Source organism: Terrapene carolina, unplaced genomic scaffold (assembly GCF_002925995.2).
Source record: "Terrapene carolina triunguis isolate 2854851 unplaced genomic scaffold, T_m_triunguis-2.0 Scaffold96, whole genome shotgun sequence".
Classification (NCBI taxonomy): Eukaryota; Metazoa; Chordata; order Testudines; family Emydidae; genus Terrapene; species Terrapene triunguis.
Window position 1 is genome coordinate 1,985,257 of NW_020664447.1, and position 13,812 is coordinate 1,999,068.

Genomic DNA, 13,812 nt, shown 5'->3' on the forward strand with positions numbered 1-13,812 from the left:
TACAGGCCTGTTCCTTTTAACCGGCACTGGCGATGGGGAACGGTGTCTCATCGAGGCTGGTTTCTTGTGCGCCGACTCTCTCCGGTGCCGGGGTTTGGGGGCCTTGGCCTCACGACTTATCTCTGGTGCTGGGGCACTGCGCACCGAAGATGAAGTGCTGGGTGCCGGCTCGGTAGGCCCGGGATCTGATTGCAGTCACAGGGCTGCCTCCATTAGGAGGACTTTAAGTTTCTGCTCTCTATCTTTGAGAGTCCTGGGGCGAAAAGCCCTGCAGATACTGCACCTATCTCTTTGGTGGCTCTCCCCTAGGCTCCTTAAGCACGAAGAGTGCAGGTCACTCTTCGGCATGAATTTCCCACAGTCCTGGCAGAGTTTGAACCCTGGGGACCCGGGCATGCCCCAGCAGGGCGACGAAAACTTGGGGAAAACCCCCCAACTAATATCTAACTAAGTTAACACTAAACAACAAACTAACTAACTATTTACAACAACGACGGAACACTGCCACGATTGCTGAAGAGCAAGCGAAGTTCCAGCTAGCCGTCACCAGCGGTAAGAAGGAACTGAGGGGATTGGGGGTCGGCTGGCCCTTATATACAGAGCCATGAAGGCACCACTCCAGGGGGCGCCGAAGCTGACCCTACGGACGCTGCTATAGTAAAATCTTCCGGCTGGCGTGCACGCGGCGTGCACACACCTGCTTGGAATGGACATGAACAATCACTCGAAGAAGAACTATTATTCCTAGGAAGAGATTTGCTACACAGCCTTGTCTTTTCACCCATTCCTAAAGGACAGGAAGAGTCTTTTGAAAGTCTGTGGGTAAGCCAGGCCTGAGAAATTTGAGAGCTTATCTATTAGAAAGGATACCACCACAGGCTGAGAAGAAATTCTTGACTCTTTCTTCTAGAAGAAGGTGGGACTAAGCTAGCAGGACTTCCACTTTCTCGTGTAGAATTCCTGTCTGGCTCTGGCAGCCTCTGGCTGATAATGAGGAAGAATTTTCTAACCCTTGTGGATTGAAAGGGACAGAACGATTGGTAGTTTTAGTATGGCTGGAATTTATGATTGCAGTAAAATTACATGAAGCTCCCTTGAATGCCTCTCAGTAACGGATGGCTGGGCATATCTTTATTTGCGTCTGTTAATCCTTAAAGGCTTTTACTAGGAACTTGTCACAAGAGTTTCACCCTGTCAAAATGTGCCTGAGCCAGACTGCCTCTGGAAATATTGTATGTATGGAGAGCCTGGAGCCACGTATTTGAGCCAGGGTATTGCAGAGAACAGATATGGTGGACAATCTGGTGCTGTGACAGAAGGGAGAAATCACAGAGAAACCTTAACATAATCTAAATAGAATACAGCTTCCTTCAGTCAGCCTCTTATTATTTCTTTGGGAACTTTTTTCTGAGACCACAAAAAGGAGCAGACAATGGACAGTGCCATTTCAGCTGATACCATATATGTGCTATATGAAGCATATGCAGCATATGAACGAATGGAAGACGATTCAAAGCCTCTTTCAAAAAAAATTTAATCCTGTGGCCCACAAAGTTCTTTGGAGAACCTACCCATTAGCTGGAAGAAAAATCTTTTTGCTTGAGAATGATCCTGACTAAGACAAGTCAATGGTCAAGACAGAAAAAAAACCTGGTGGCAATATTAGATGTGACTTGGTACAGTTTCGTAGAGATGTTTATTGATGGAACTCTACTTGTCATGGTTGGATCACTCAGAATAGTAGGCTTATGAGATTCTGACATGTGAAAACAGTTCTCCTTTTTCCTACACCTCATCTTGAGGACATCCTGGGTAGTGAGATATTGATTGGTTGGTTTGACTATCTTCATATTGGAATAGATCAATTCAAACTAAATTTCTATGCATTCTGTGATTCAGAGTACTCAGAGCAGGAAGAAAATTCCCTTTCATCAGCTGAGGACTGGAGCAGATGCCTGTTACAGCAAAGAGAATCCTCAGTTTGGTTCTTTGGGGATGGGGTTTATGGCGCTGGCATTGAGAGTCCTGAAAGGGAGAAGTAGTGTCCTATCCTTGGTGCTTAAACTAGGATGAAAGGGGAAACAGAAGCTATCTAAGGAGGCAAGGAGAAACCATGACTAAGAGCATGGTTTAGATTTGTGGACAATTGGCTGAAAACAATGTGAAGTGAGTAGAGATTGACTGAATGGAGCAGGAATCTTAAAGCATTTAGGAAGGAGGGAAGGGGTGCTTGAGATGATCATCTTCTGATTCAAACAAGATATTCAGGTGGTGGATCACTTGCAGCTTGAAAGGATCTGTCTCTGGAAAGGGAGTCCGTAGGGGAGCTCTGGAAAAGAAATCTTGCAGGGAGTGAGGTAGGAAAAGGAGACTGGTGTTAAGCCCTTCCTTGGAACATTGTGGGCAGTAAGAACCATTCAATGCAGTAGCTTGAAGAATCAGTCCCACACAACCCACGCTTCTTCCCACACTGACTAATTTGAGGCTTGCTGGTTTGGTGCTGCAGCAGGAGGACAAGAAAGAACAGAGCCAAGGGTAAAGAAAAATGACTGAGGAAGGGGCACTGCCAGCATGGGGAGCTGAATGCAGGAACTTGTGCCTTTTGATGCTGATGGCTGAACCCTGATCAACAGCTGAAGCATTGAAGTGGCTGAGGATTTACTGCTGAGCTAGAGGAGTCCCCAGACTTCATCAAAGTCTTCTACTGAACACTCTGTCTCTTCCAGGGGAAGGCTAAAATGGGAAGGAGATGAAGAATTTGCCAAAAGTATCTGAGGAAAAGAGCTCTCAGATAGCTACTGAGAAAACACCTGCCTCGCCATATAGAAGCAGAAGACTGCAGATCGATGTAAGTGCAGTTAACCAGGCCTGCCTGTAAAGGGCATTGGCAGGAATACTGCACTAGAAAAAAAGGAGCGCAACGTCTTGCCTGCCTCTGAGAATTTGAAACAGTGGAAAAGCTCAAGCAACAGATTCCCATGAGAAAGATAAACACTGAATTTGCTATTAGTGATGTTTCTCCACTGGTCATTTAAATAAGTACATTCTTTCTTGAAACAAGACTGTACATACGCAAAGTATTTTCACTATCTGTTGCTGTGAAATAAATATTGTTTATTTGAATCTAAAAAAGAAAACAAAAACAAGACTAATTTCTTTTCTATTCTAGTTTCTTTGGTAAACTTATGGAAAAAATTAAAGTACACACTAAAATGACTTTTCTTACCACTAATTTGAGCCCGCATCTCTTTAAGAGATTAGTGTTTTCACATTAATGTCTTATTAACAAACTTCACCTTTCCACCTAACTCCAGCAGTTGTCCAAATTTAATGCACATGTCACTTTTCTAAAGCAGTACGATACAATCCTTGTGTTTTTAGACAATGTTATATCTCAATAAAAAGTATTCTAATGTTCAAAGCTATGTATGCGCTATTACTGAGTACATAATGACAGATGTGCTCCTCTGTGTTGTTGAAGTAACAGAACCAAAGATATCACTGTAGAGTAATATAGGTTAATCTTCTTAGAAACTATATACACCTGAATTCTAGACATTGCAGAACTCTAGATTATTGTGGTAATAAATGCAGTTTGTGTTTAGCTAAGAAAAAAGTATCAAGCACTGCATGTAGAGAAAAAAATATTTATATTCAAGTTAATTTGAAACATAATATGTAGTATGAAATTCGCCACAGCCCTCCATACCACTTAAATCCCACCGGAGAGGGTTGTGTGGGAATCATGCAATCTTAAGGCTGCTCTAATTTACCCAAAAGAGCCATAAACGTAGCCAAGGATTGGCATGATATAGGAGTGTCCCCACCACATAGCCTTTCCGCCAATCATGCCCCTTTTTCCCTACACTTGACACAGTGGTGCAAGAGCCCTAATGACTGCTCCTCACCATGAGATGATCGTCATTTCAGTGGAATGATCCTCCCTGGATTGGTGAAGCTGACTTTAGGGTCAGATAGCACTGGCAGTGCAGTGCAGAACAAAACAGACTTAGAGGCTATGTCTACACTGCACACCAGTGGTGGTTGCAATGTATAGGGTATGTGTAGCTGTGTGCCACAGTGAAAAAGCTGTCCACACATCAGTGAAAAGCAATGGCAGAGGAGAAAGGGTTCAGTAGCTCCCTGCTGCCAAAGCCTTTCACTGCAACAAGGAAAGACTCTTGCAGGGGGAAGACAGTGGGGAAAGGCTCTCCCTGCTGCCTCCCATCTGCGAAAGCCTTTCACTGCTGCTGAAGTCTTTCCCTGAAGCAGGGAAAGGCTCCAGCTGCAGAAAACTGGCAGAGCCTTTCCCCATTGTCAGAGATTTTTCCTGCAGTGGGGAAAGGCTCAAGCAGCAGGGAGACAGTGGGACACTACACTGCTAAAAATAGCAGTGTATATATGGGGGCACTGCTTGGGCAAGTGAAAAGTTGTGTAGGACACATACCCACAAGCTTCAGATGTCTCTTTACTTGCCTAAGCAGTGCCTCACCACCTACACTGCTATTTATACCGATCCTAGGAGGGCTAGCCATGTATCTACAGTACACACCGCTATAACAAGTGTTCAGTGTAGATATACCCAGAGTATCTAGCCCAGCCAGTATATTGAAAGTCAGCAATTTCCTTCTGTAGGAGAAAGGACCCGCATTGGTTGAAAGGTGTCCTCCTTGGTTTTAAAACCACCAATGGATTTTCTCCAATTTCCCTTTACTCCACTCTCTGTTCTTCAGCTCCTCTAACCTTGGACCCTGTATAGACACAGTCTCAGACACTGGTTAATCAAAGAAACTGCTTCTTTGCAGTTCCTTCAGTCTGTAATTGCTATCCTGAATCCCTTTCTCTCATTTATTCTCTCTCTCATTTCAATCTCAGCTAAATACATATCTTTTCTCCTTTGTCTATCCCCCTACTGTTTAACTATGTAAACCATTTTGGGATATAGATTGTATGAAAGAGGCTATACAAAACTGTTGTCTTGCTCTATACATTATGACGTTAGTTACTACCAGGAACTGTGGGGGGTTATTCTGTTTAGTCATTTTGTAATTATTTTTGAGCTACTGGTTCATGAGTTTGTAAAAGGGAAAATGTTTTCTCTATTCTGAACATTCAAACTTTAGTTCTCAAGAACCACTCTAGGGCCTGTAATTAGATAAGACATAGGAAGTACCATATGGGAGCAGGCCAATGATCCTTCTAATCTGGTATCCACATTTGGCTAATGCCAGATGTTTTTTTAAAAAAAAACTATGCAATAAACTAACAATAAAATTGTTTAAATGAAAAATCAGTTTCTCAATCCAAATGTATCTAAAATACTTTTTTTAATCTTGCTTAAATTCACAAATGATACAATATTGAAGTGTTTTTAAACATACTGTACAATCATGTTAGTTAAATGTTTTACATCAAGGCACAGCACACCATATTTTACAGATATGCCTTGACAGGCAGCAATTTAGTGTAATCCCCGAGATTTGGCAGTATTGCCCAGATAAATAGCATGGGTCACATTTCACATATATGCTAGAAGATAAATAAATAATAGATGCTATCACGTTTTATTTGAAATAGAATTGCATATAAAAAGAATATACAATAATTTAACTTGAATAATTAGATTGTTTTGTACTATACATAACAGAAGTGCTTTCATTTGTTTTTAACAAAACATTTTTAAATATTAGAAGGATGCAAAAAATGAGTCTTCTGTTTGGCCTTCTTGATTTATGGAGAAGAGTTGCTTTCATTAGAAACAAAAGGGAGTTAACATTTTAGTTTCATGGCAATCTGAAAGAAAGAAATCCAAAATTACCAAAATATTGATACTGAAATATTACTTGTGGTATAATGCAAGAATATCCACTGATTGAAACTATTACTTGAACCAACCAGCTTTTACAAGGTGATCTAACATTCATTACAACTGATTATTTAAACTTTTCACTTTACTTTGAAAAAAAAGAGACCTTACAGTAGATGTTCTATTTAAATGTAAAACTGGATTTGTAACACATTTGGATTAACTATTACTGTTTCTTTCTAGAATCTAAACACCATAAATCTATCATCATCCAAACAAGAATTCTATTTAAGATATTAGCAATGGTAACATTAGGAAAGGAAGTATAGATTATACATATGTTGCAATGTGCTTACCATTTTCCAGATGTCATTCAGATGTTTATATTTGAGCATTTCTTCTTCGCCTCCCAAAAGCTTTAGATCCCACATTGGTAGGTACAAAGTTGTTCTTGCCCACTCCTCCTGACCTGCTCAGGAAGTCTGCCAGACGATGGGTCACACAGGTTGCTGTGTTACATGCCCTTTTCTGTGCTGTTACACTGCTTTTCAAAATAAAAAACATATATTTTACATAGAGAGACTGTAAAAAATACTTTGCTTATATCAATAAGGTGTGGTTCTACCTGGAAAAGTATCTCTATAAAAATGGGATTGTGAAGTTCCATATTTATTGTGTTTCAAGGATTTACATATTGTTCACTCAGTTTATGAGTTTAAAAAATATTTTTCTTTTTCTAGCTAGCAGGTGCTACAGACTCAGCTCAGGTTGTGAAAGTCAGACTGGGCTCCTTCTTTCTTGCACATAATCACCAATAGTTAAGGTTGTCTAGACAAAATTATCCCCTCAATAACACTTGATCAACTCCATTCCCACCAGCAAATAATTGAAATTTAACAGACAACTGTTGATAATGCATAAGGAGTAAAAGAATCTAGCTAAGCCTCAGCTGAGTTGGTTCTGTAGTGCTGATGGAGTATAGTAGCAAAAAAACCTATTTTAGGTACTCAGATCAGCAGCTATGTCAGAACACACAAAAGGACTGAAGTCCTGGCCCCATTGAAGTCAATGGACATTTTGTCATTGACTTCAATTGGGCAAGGATTTCATCCAGGAACTAAATCTAGAGTAAGAAGTTGCCAGGGATTTTTTAATAATTTTTCAGTGTTGAACTGCACATAGTCATTTTCCTTCTTCCGTATATCTGATTGCACTATTTAAACAGCTTTCTTCTTTATTTAAGCCTTCACTGAGCAAAGCATTAAGCATTTTAGTAATCCTACTGATTTCAATGGGAATACTCACTTGCTTAGAATTAAGCATATGCTTATGTGTATTGCTGGACTGGGGCCTTAGAGTACATATTTCTATAGTCTTTGTTCAAGCCAATCTCCTACTGAAATCTATGGGAATGTTGCTTGAGTTAGGACTATAGACAGGCCCAGAGACAGTACCATAGAAAACATCCCTGGTAACATGACAATTGTTTTCTGAACAGTTCCCATATTATGAAATATATGTAGTACAGAGGAAAAAAAAGTTAAAGAGGTACAAAAGTAGCACTAAATCTGTTGTATTAAAGTAAAAGAATTAACAGAAAACAAGATTTTAAATGAATTACCCAGATATGAAAGCTCCCCTTTTTCATTCTTTTAATATACAAGTCTACCTCACAGGTTATTTCTAAAACTGATATACATGTAAAAAATCCAGTTAATCGTGGTAATACATCACTGTAAAGAAGCTTCATGTAAATAATTTTAAGGAAAATGAAAAAGGAATATTAAAGTTCTTACCTGGATGAGTTCAATGAGAACAGTTTTAAACCTGGATTACATTTCTAGTGTTTTCACACTAGTTAATACATGCATTTCTTGAAGCTTAGCCATTTCAAAAGTTTTTGAAATTGTTTTACTAGCTAAGATTGTGTGTGTGACTGATTATGTATGCACACATACATATAGAAAACATTAAAAGGGTCTAGGAGTTCTCCTAGTGTATATGAACATAGTCAAATTGTTCAGCTATTCTGGAATTAAATTATTATACAACTTTTGTATTGTTCTGCTCTTCTCCAGTTCTGAAAAGATTTGTAAAACTTTTCTAGAAATCTTGCATTCCAACACAATTAATTAAAACAACAGGCCCAATCCTCATAGAAAAATAGGTTTATTGAACAAGTGCATGAGCAGGCATGAAAGAAGAGTTTATCTGTACATGTAAAAGCTAGAAATGAAAAGCTTTGTTTAGATTTTTTTAAAATAAATGTCTAAGAAAATCAGTTGACGTCTCAAGGCAGTGCTGTTCATTCTTTTTTATTTTATTTGGTATATATTTTTTTCTAACTTGGTATGTGTGTTGTGTTCTTTATCGTCCTAACTTTAAGTCCATCTCAAACATTCTCTGTCGAAAACAGAACCAAAATAACATAGCAAAGTTAGCAATCAAGGTTAGATCCACATGCATCAAGTTAAAAAAAAAGGGAGAAGGGTGAAAATAAGCATGTTTAATTGTTTCCCAGGGATTCCCCATAGTTTGCATAGCGTTCATTTTCCAGGTCATTCAGCACATTCCTTTTCTTGCCAGGAGTTCCAGCCCCGACGTCAGTACGAGGGTAAGTTTGCAATTTGTGCAATTCTTGAGACAGTTTGCCCAGCACACAAGTACTCAGACTGGCGCAGCGTTTGGAAATAGGTCTATCCAGGCTGCAGGGGGAAAAAACATGCCAAAAAAGTAATATAAATCATGCACATCCATGCATTACATTCCTAGATAAATAAGTATAATTAGGAGACAAAAAGAAAAGGATAAAATCCCCTCACACTCATTTCATGCAAGAGGGGGCACACTTGAAATCAGAGGGAGAACAGAGTTTTATCATGAACAAAATTAATATTGTTTACTTGATCAAGCAAATAGATTAGATTTTGGGATGCTGGTAGTCAAAGGATAGGAGGTTTGTATTCCACTGTACTAGACATGCTGTTCAATCTCTCATTCATCAACATGCTTTGCAATAGAAACTCATTAAGGTTAATGCAAATGTACTTGCATGCCTTGGCCCTGAGGGAGAGGGTGGCGCTGCGTGCACTAATAGGATGCCCCGCTTCAGCCAATGGCCTTCCATGCCTCACGACAGCATCATGCACTATCGCGACAGAGAATCCAGGAGCGATCGAACAGCCCTTAATACTACCACCGGGAAAACGTACCTCTTGCTGCCATATTTTAATACAACCCCCTCCTTGAAGTTCAACTCACCCTCCAATGTTTTTTTTTTATTTGCTCTCGGTTGTAAAAAAAGATAAAAGCAGGTTAACTAGGTGGGAATCATCAACCTGATACTGACACGGGAAAACATCTATGCAGTACCATCCCTTCCAAAGTATTGTACAAGGTCATCCGCAGTCCCAAGGGAGAGGAAAATCTTAGCCTGCCCGAGTGTCTGCTGAGGTGGCTCTTGCTGGGAAATCAAATGGACACACAGAGTGGTCCTGCTTCCCCAGCATCTGTGCATATCCCCGGGGCTGTAGCCCTTACCTATTCCCTTCAGTCGCTTGTTCCAGGTCTTCCGCTGTCATCTGAACAAATTCTTTCACCAACGCATTTAATAACCGCCGAGCTTCGTAATCACTGAGTGTCACTCGATCCGTTATAGAGTCTAAGCCAGGTCTAGGTGGAGACAAGCGAGAAAGAATGAATACAAGGATAACTGCTGCAGAGACTCTTGCATGTGTGCCCTTAGGTGGATGAGTTCTTGTATACACTATTCCACATTGCTGAGCGTGTCTTTGTCACTAGTGTCCATATGTATACCGAACTCAAGACAAAGACTACTCATTCCCTCACACACTAGATAAGTAATCTATTGCATGTTAAAATATGAGCGTTACAAAAATGTAATATTGGAAGATCTAGGTTTTCTCTTCTACTATAATCCACTTCCTATCTGCAGCCACGAGGAAAACTAAATGTCTCCATTCTGTTCAGATGCAGTGCTCCGAAACTCATGAGTTTCCACAGCTCTCTGCTTCTTACCTGAGTGGGGTTGCCTGGGAGCTATCCATCTGGCACATAACCAAGGCATAAACAGCAAGGAAAGATGAAATCTTCAGCATAACCATAATGTCCTCTCTACAACAAAGAGTCACATCAAACAATGGCCATTTTCCAACCTCCTCAATCTTAACAGATCTACTAAAGATGCAGTCTTTCTCTAGGCACACTTGGTAATAGGTTGTTGTTGTTAATTTGCTTTGGTCTTTTGCTTTAGTTTTCTCAAATAATTTTCAGATTTTTGTATATGACCAAATTGTAATATTTTGAGTTTTTTCAGAGTTAGGATTACTATCAAGATGTAACTAAAATGGGATTTAAGTTAATGCAGATCTGTCTATAAACTGATGGGAAACGTGTCTCTTCCCCCCTGTGTTTGAAGCACTACACGTAATTTCATTTAATGTGTCGGATCTGAACTGGACAAAATGGCACTTCAGGTATAGTAAATCTTATGAAAAAGCATGAAAGCTAAAGCTATTGTTATTTTTAAAAGATGACCAGTACTTTTCTGTATTCTCATTTTTGCAGAATATTAATAAATGTTAATCCCTCTAATGTTTCATTTAAAAATTAAAAAGAATTATGTTTGCTTAGAAAACAGCACATTGTATTAAAGAGTGCTCAATTCCTGGTACAGTTTACATACTAATCTTCCAACTCAAATACAAATTAGATAAAACTATAAAAACAGGTCCATTAAATTGATTTTAATAAAAAATCCCAAAATTATGACCAAAGATAAATAAATCAGATGAACTCAAGTCAAGAGAGCAGAAAGATTTAAAAATATCATATCCTGAAGAACTCCTCTCTATGACTCACAGCTTTATTTAAATATTTTTAGATTAACTTCACCTTTTCACTCATAAATTAAAACACCTATTATTACCTGAAGCATATATTGCTAGCTAACATACAATGAAGGCTGTCACTTTTTAAACTTTTACCATTTCATAACAGATTTTGTGAAAAACCTCAAAATGATTACAAAAGAAATCAAGCTATGCAGCCCAATAATGTAAAGAGATTAGGGTTTTTTTTTCATACAAAATGTAATATACTACGCAGTATCGGTTGCTTTCAATTATTCTAAGGGGATTGTGTATTCCTTCTTTTATCTTGGTACTTTTTATTTTAATTTTATTTTATTTTATTTTGAAGAATCCAGTAACGTGTAATTTAGACCACCATACGAAATCTAGCTAATTACAGATTATGCGTTCTCTGAATGCACAGAGAAAAATCAAAATAGAGAAAGGCAACACAAGCTGTAATTTAGCATCAGTTAAAGACCTTCCTGGGTACACGTACATCTTCAAGCACAGCAAATTCTGCTGCACTGAAGTAAGCTCACCAAACTCTAGATTTAAGAAAAGAAAAAGAAAAAGAAAGAAAGAGCATGCTTACCTTGAAATGCAAAGCTTCTTAAGAAACAGTAAAACGTGGTGGAGGTTTCCTCAATATATGTTTCTAAATCGTGATGCTGTTCAATGCCTAAGTATCCCCCTTTTATATCTACCGCCAGGGTGAAAGTGTGTAGGCGTTTGACCGGCACTGGCCAGCCAATCACAAGGTCTGTTGGTAAAATGTAGCCAATCCACAACCGGACACGAAACCCACTGGTCTCCAATTACGTCATCTTCCAGTCACTGAGTATTCCATTCACAAAATTTGCTAGTCAGTTGGCTACATCTGATAGGTTTATTTGCCCTGAGGTCACTGAACGAAAAAAAGACGGATCACATCAGACGATTAATGGCAAGTAAGGGAAATCGTCTCGAGTCATTAATAATGTACAGTCCACCCCCTTACCCCCACAAAAAGTACCATATCTTTTTAATGAAAAATTCAAAGGATAGGTTATTTACTTATTAGAAGCGACATCTACTGCAAAAAATACCGCATTGCAGACAGAAAAAAGGACCTTGGCAACGGCGGGTTATCATTATTTTTTTAGTATGCAAATGCGTGGCTATAGTAATGTAATTGCATATATGGGAAACTGTATTTAGTATTTATTACAAATATTTTCTAATAGTACAGTTTTTTGTTTCGTAACACATTAAAACACGAGTGCAGAAGTTATTTCACTTATGTTACTAAATACGTTTAATTATATCACGTTAAGAGTATAGTATCTGGAGCAAATAAATCCGTTATGCGCCGCATATTAGAAAAGTTTTTCCTTTGGTACCTTGAAGCCCGATCCTGCAAACCTTTACTCATGTGGGTAGTTCCCCTGACTTCAACGGGACTAAATTTTCAGGTTCCTGCCTGGGGATTGCCATGTTACGCATTTTCCCATAGTTCCCAGTATTTAGTGTGGATTTGCATTTGGCCAAGTGTATGTGGTAAATCGGGAGAAACGGGGAATTTAAAATAACTAAAAATTAAAACCAAAACATTCATGGAAAGTCCCAAAGCCCATTGAAATTAATGTGAATCTTCACTCCGATTTCAATGTGCTTTAGATCAGGCCTTTTGTCTATAATGAATGAAAATGACTCCCCTTCCTCTGTCAACCAAGAAGAACAATTTCCATTTTCCCTCTCTTCTACAAGTATCGACCATGCTGAAGTCTTTCCACATAGCATATCTCGCATTCTTATTGTTAATGTAAACTAAATTCCGAGTTAAAGCTCAAGCAGCTTGCAAAATAAGTTTTTCTCTCTGGCTATTATATTCACTTTTCATAGGTTTTGAGAACAAGAATAACAGTAGTCTCTTGGGTCATTTGAAGATTAGCGCAACCTAGTGTGGTAGGCAGTTGTGTGTATTGTGGAAAGCAGGTCTGAAGAGAGTTGGTTAAGACTGAAGGGATAGGAGTCTACTTTCCTTCCTTACAGGGACTTCTATTCAGAGTTAATACTTAAATTGTGACCATTTACTCTTCTCTGTTTCTCCTTTGAACAGGACTGATTTAAACTGGTCTTCGGTATGCATTTATTGGAGGACAGATTTTACATTCACTGAATCGAACGCAATTATTGTTCACAGTATGAATTTGAATTCCCCTACAGGAAAAAAATAAAAATAATTGCACTGTCTTCTGTGACACACAGTTAAGACTCGTAGTTTATTTAATATAAACACAGGGGAAATTGCATACTGAACTACTATGTTACCAACGGTAGCACCTGAGATTGAGAAGTAATGTAAGAACCCATCTGTATTCCGCAGCAAATTGTCCGCAGAAAGTGTACAGTGGGACTGGCCCGACCATCGTCTCTCAGAGGGGAGGATTGCTAGCAGATGTTTAGCCGGCGTGATTCAATCATTTCGTGCTACGAGCCCTGTCTTTATTGATTGCCATAAATACCATTATATTGGCAGCTTCCTTTTTGCAGGCTGCTTGGAGCAGCTGGAAGTGTTTGGAGTGTGTCTCGCATCCGCGGCTTCCCCCCCCCTTCCTAGTCCAGAGTTGAAGTGGCCACGTTCCGGCAGCTACACAGCTGCTTCCCTTTCCTGGGCACTTAGAGCTGCAAGAGCTACATCCGCAGTGGAGAAGCCTCTGCCCGAGCCAACCCGGCTCAGGCTATAGGGTCAAATGAATCACTCTTAAAGGGTCTCTTAGTCATTGTCTAGAGGCGTTGTAGACGTGTCTCGAGTTTGTACACCTGCTCCATTACAGGATGGTTGGATTTACTGTATGTTTGTAAAGCTGTTTTGCACACACACATTGACACAAACACATCCAAAGGAAAAGACCGGACAGCAAGTAGTTTTTCTTGTGGAAAATATCAATAAGGTGTGTACTTTCTCGGTGGGTCTTTTCTTCGTGTCAGAAAAGCTCTTTATAAAGGGCAGTAATAGGTTCTGCCAACAACAACAAATGGGAATAAACCACTTTCTGTTTGCATCATCATAATAAACATTGTATTTTCTTCTCATTTGAGTTAAGTTTCCATTGTGCTATTGAGAATATTCCTGGTGGTAAGTATTATGCT

At 39.2% G+C, this 13,812-nt stretch overlaps 1 protein-coding gene across 3 annotated transcripts; it reads right to left on the reverse strand.

Annotated features, from left to right (window-relative positions):
- Nucleotides 1–5,342: 5,342 nt before the first annotated feature.
- On the reverse strand, nt 5,343–11,336 carry CALCB (calcitonin related polypeptide beta). 3 transcript variants are annotated; one of them, XM_024202155.2, is made up of 5 exons: nt 11,273–11,336; nt 9,845–9,940; nt 9,347–9,478; nt 6,163–6,347; nt 5,343–5,793 (listed from the first exon to the last, which is right to left on the reverse strand). In XM_024202155.2, exons 2-4 carry the CDS (start codon nt 9,928–9,930, stop codon nt 6,188–6,190), a joined length of 378 nt encoding a protein of 125 aa, XP_024057923.2. In that variant the 5' UTR covers nt 9,931–9,940; nt 11,273–11,336; the 3' UTR covers nt 5,343–5,793; nt 6,163–6,187. The 3 variants fall into 3 exon arrangements, with proteins under 3 accessions (XP_024057923.2, XP_024057922.2, XP_024057921.2); XM_024202154.2 differs by having other exon boundaries at nt 6,163–6,350; XM_024202153.2 differs by lacking the exons at nt 5,343–5,793; nt 6,163–6,347 and adding an exon at nt 6,365–8,511.
- Nucleotides 11,337–13,812: the final 2,476 nt, after the last annotated feature.